This window comes from Homarus americanus, unplaced genomic scaffold (assembly GCF_018991925.1).
Source record: "Homarus americanus isolate GMGI-L3 unplaced genomic scaffold, GMGI_Hamer_2.0 scaffold39675, whole genome shotgun sequence".
Lineage (NCBI taxonomy): Eukaryota > Metazoa > Arthropoda > Malacostraca > Decapoda > Nephropidae > Homarus > Homarus americanus.
In genome coordinates, this window is record NW_024736071.1 from 7,111,125 (window position 1) to 7,115,740 (window position 4,616).

At 44.3% G+C, this 4,616-nt stretch overlaps 1 protein-coding gene across 1 annotated transcript in view; it reads right to left on the reverse strand.

Moving 5' to 3' along the window:
- Positions 1-4,078: 4,078 nt before the first annotated feature.
- Positions 4,079-4,616, reverse strand: part of LOC121871694 (protein NYNRIN-like) — a 735-nt gene continuing 197 nt past the window's right edge. The window contains exon 1 of the mRNA XM_042374106.1: positions 4,079-4,616. This exon is cut by the window's right edge and continues 197 nt beyond it. Within this exon, the coding sequence (XP_042230040.1) occupies positions 4,079-4,616 (538 nt within the window).

Here is a 4,616-nt window from a genome sequence, read left to right on the forward strand (position 1 = left end):
CAGATGTTGGAGATACCAGCTTACTTGGGCATGACCTGATGTCACATGTCCAAGCTGTATGCAGTGATCGGGCAGGATGACGGCGCCTTATGACAACAGCAGCAATCAAGAGGTGACGATGGACCAAGTATCGACTCCAGCCACAAGGGAGTGGAACAGCACATACGAGCAGAGGTGAAACAGCGTGATGAATGCAGCACTTCACCTTCACCCACCACACACTTCTCCCAAGTCCTCCCTTGGTCTGGGAATAAGGAGATTTTTTATTTTTTACTTGAGACAGTTAAGACGTGTGGAACGAGGCCATGAAGAGGCAGACCCTGCAGCACCACACACACTAAACCCTGGCCGGCTGAACCAGGGAGGGGTTTCTGCTGCGGGTGCGTGGGACAGGGCGGACCGGTGCCTGTGCAGCTCTGGTACCGGGAAGCTGATCCTGCCCCACAAGTCGTCCAGTGATGGTACCCACCCCAGTGTGACCGGCTGCCCCCTGCCGGATTGACGGAATTACTGATGAAGAAGATAAGAAGATATCTGAAAATGATGCTCTACACGTAGAGGAAACTCAAATGGAACAGAAAAAAATCTGGAATGTGTCGGAAAATGATGCTGTACAAAGGAAACTCAGATGAGCTAGAAAAACCCATCTGGAATATGATAGTAACTGATGTAAGAAGAAAGTTCCTTATAAACCAGGAGGAAGTGAGAGAAAGTCAGAAGGTGTGGAGACACGACCTACAAGGGGCGGTACTGAAGAAAGAAAAACATGCAATGTGAAGAGAGAAGACATAAGATGTGCTGTGCTGACATCAGAAGAAGAGTTGATGGATCATCGGAAGGACTAACCTGCCACCGCTGCTGTACTGCCAGTATCACTGATACCAGCCGGTGGAGAATGTGAACCATGCTGGGCTACACTATTATATTGCTGCTGTACAATGTACAGTATATGTATAATGCTTGGGAAAAGAAAGAAAAAACACCCTAACATGTAGTAGGCGCATTTTTTTTTGTATAATAAAGTATTTCATCTGCGACATCTGATAACATTTACTACAGAATATATTTTTTTATTATTTAAGAACAATTGGTCACTCCTTCTATGAGTTCATTTAACCAATGCTTTGTACTACCTAATGGAATGTTGCAGCCATACTGCTGTTTTGCATTTTTTTTCTCAGATGCTATTCTAGATATGTAGGATCTTTAGCTCAGTAACTATTCTAGTTGAGCTCATACTGTAGTCACTCAAGGTGTGTGTTTTTTCTCCTGGCATAGAAGCTTTGATCTTGGCGGGAGGTATGGTGCGTTTTGTCAGACCAAACCAAGCCGGTAGAAAAACATACATTCACAAATTATGAGGGAAGTGCTACCGATAGGTGGCGGTTATTGTTTGTAAAATGTGAGGTTGCATTATCGCCTCAGGGGCTATTCTAGATATTGCATATGATATTACCATGATCACTGTCTATATGTGTCATCAGTTCTCTGGAATGGAAGCTTTGGTCTTGGCGTGAGGTGTAATGATTGTTTATCGGACCTTAGCTTACAACCCAGAGAAGAACAACACACAAGAGTATAACAGTAAGTAGAAGCGCAGGTGTACACCCTCGTAAATTGACCCACCCTTCGTAATTAAAATGAGATTAAGACCTGATCCAGATGAGGTCACGGTCACGATACAGAGTTTTCACCGCCAAGTCCCCAAGCTAGTAGAGTCTCCCACAGAGGACAGAGTCCAGCACCCGCCGGAACCACTCTCTTCAGCAGCACCTGCAGACATTCCCCAACCGCTGGGCCTCTCTCAGGTCACTTATGAGTCATTGCCAGAGCGATCCATAGGGTGAGTTACTTACGGTGGGATATCCATTTCATGTGTCCAGGAGACATTGTCTAGTAACGTAAATATAATGATCTATTTATGTGGCTATGCCATTTATTTAACTAATAAATAGCTGTACTCAGAATTGGTGTTTAGAAAACTTCCCCTAAGAATATATATTAACGGTTAAATAACTAATCGGCCACGCTACAAACTTTCCTCACTTTACAATGCTATAACTAATAACTCTTACTATTATTTCTACATGAGATTTCCCTCATTACATCCGAAATGCTACATGTAACTCGTGATGTCCCGGGAGGGTTGGTATGCGTGGTAACCAAACATCCTATTAATTACGTCGACATAAATACACATTGCATTACTTATGTTAAACTATACAGGGCAGGAACGTGCCTATCCCAATATCTATAATCCGGGATCTCATGATGTTTCACACAGAGTGTGGACAGAGACACTGCACATTAAAATCTCCTAGGTAGAGGATCTCGGTGTTCGGATGTGTGGATAGCAACGACTCATGACAAGAAGTGAGATAGTCAACGAGTCCCATATATTTGGTAGAGTTGGGAGAACAATATAGGGAACAAAGAAAAACAGTATTAGTTAGTAGAGATATTTTGAGCCAGATGACAACATTAAGAAAAGATACTAGATCCGTGAGTCGAGCTATAGGTGTACAAGTGTTGCAGTAGAACGGAAAGGTGTATAAAGACAGTAAAAGGTGCCTTGGTCAGTTGAAGTTCAGATAGTAGTAAGAGATCGGGGAAAGAGGTTAATAGATGGTGTTCTATTGAAGACTTGGATCTCAGGCCGCGAATGTTGGAAAAATTAAGTGTGAAAAAAGTTGATCTTCCAACAACCGCGGTGACGTCAGTTGAGGCCCTAGTAGTTTGATGATGGTCAGGTCGGCCCTGGGGTCGACATCCTTCCCGACCAGTGGAACCCATCAGAGAGGACCCGCTTTATAACTAATCAACTCATACTATAAGTGAATAAAAAATATAAAAAATAAATAAAACAGATTTAGAGAGAATATTTATATTGTTACGACCCTCCTTTCACCGCTTACTCAGATTCTACCACTGGTTACCAGCGGCGAGTGTCGTATATACATAAGCAGTAGATATCTCACAAGTGCCGTCGAATTACCACTGGCTGTCCCGCCAATATCCGGTAATTTCCTGATGATTGGTATCAGTGTACAGAGAAACAACAGGCAGGTAATTTTCAACAGGTCACAGAAACACAATTATGCACTGTACAGTAGTCCTCTTTAATAGTCGCTAATTCTTCACAACACTGTTCACAGGGTAATGGCTTCATAGCTGGACTTCTCACTTCGAATATATAGTCAACACACTACCAGTGTACAATTCCTAAGTCTTTTAACTTTAAATTGATCACAACAATTCCACAATACTTCAGTTGTCTTGCAATTCCTGTTCTTGACACTGAGCAGAAACAACCGACTAACTGAGTTAGCTTCACGTTGTCGATTTTATACCTCATCATCAAACGCCTCTCGAACATCCCAGCACCACCCAGAGACGCCTGGGTGGTTATAAAACGTTCCACTCTGATCGAGGCTTTCAATAATAACTAAATCATAACACAAATGATGCAATGCATTCTATAATATTCTTACATAAGTAAAACATCAATATATACATGAAAATCTTCTTAAACTTGCCAAAATAACTGTTGCTCGAGATAGAAAATAATCAAAACACCTAGTTCACAAACACTACCAAATTATGCCTTGGCATAACAAAACCCCCTCCCTAATCCTTGTGTCGTCCTGACACACTCATTCACTATATACATGATAATCCTGAAAATTGTTAGGTCTCTTCTTCTTTCGCTGCTGCCGCCGACGTACGGGGATATCTTCAGAGTCCTCCCTTGGCGTAACAACCTCAGTCACAACCTCAGATTGGTCCCCCTCTACTGCCATGTTCAATTCCGCTAAGAGGGAACAGTGCTCCTCTTCCTTGTTCATGGTCGGCATCCCCGGATTGGTACGGCATTGAGTTCTTCCAGGATCTCCGGTCTGGTCCTCGTTGGTGGTAGGTGACAGCTCCTCAGAGTCTTCCCAGGTGTACTGCCCTGGCCCATGAAACTGCCACAGACGATTGACGTGGACTAACTTCGGCTGAGCCTTTCTTCTTCCCCTGATCCGGTAGGTCAATCTGAAAGGCGTTCCACTACAGTGTATGGTAATTCCCATGGACTCTACAACTTCGGTGACTGACCCTTCTTCCGCAGAGGGTTATACAGCCAGACTTTATCACTGTCCTTGTAACAGACCTGGCTTGCTTTGACATCATGGTTGAGCTTCATCACTTCACCCGAGAACTCCAGAGCTCCTCGAATTTGATGGCGGACCTCCGTCAACCCTTCTTGTAGGCCTTTGACATAACTGGTGGTTTCTTCAGGAAGTTCTGCATCAGGTGGTCTTCCTGTCAGCAGGCCCACTGGCAGCCGCAGTTCGTGACCCAGCATCAGTTTTGCCGGAGTGTATCCACCTGACTCGTGGGCAGCCGACCGATATGCCATCAGCAAAACAGGCAGCTTCTGGTCCCATTCTGTCTGCTCCTCTATGCAGGACTTGGCCAGTTCTTGTCCCAAGGTCCAATTAAACTTTTCGACCATTACGTCTGACTGTGGCCGAGGTGGAGTGGTCCTCGTCTTCTTTATGCCCAACAGTTTACAGCACTCGCTGAACACAGCTGACTCAAAGTTTCTGCCCTGGTCCGAGTGCAACTCGTGG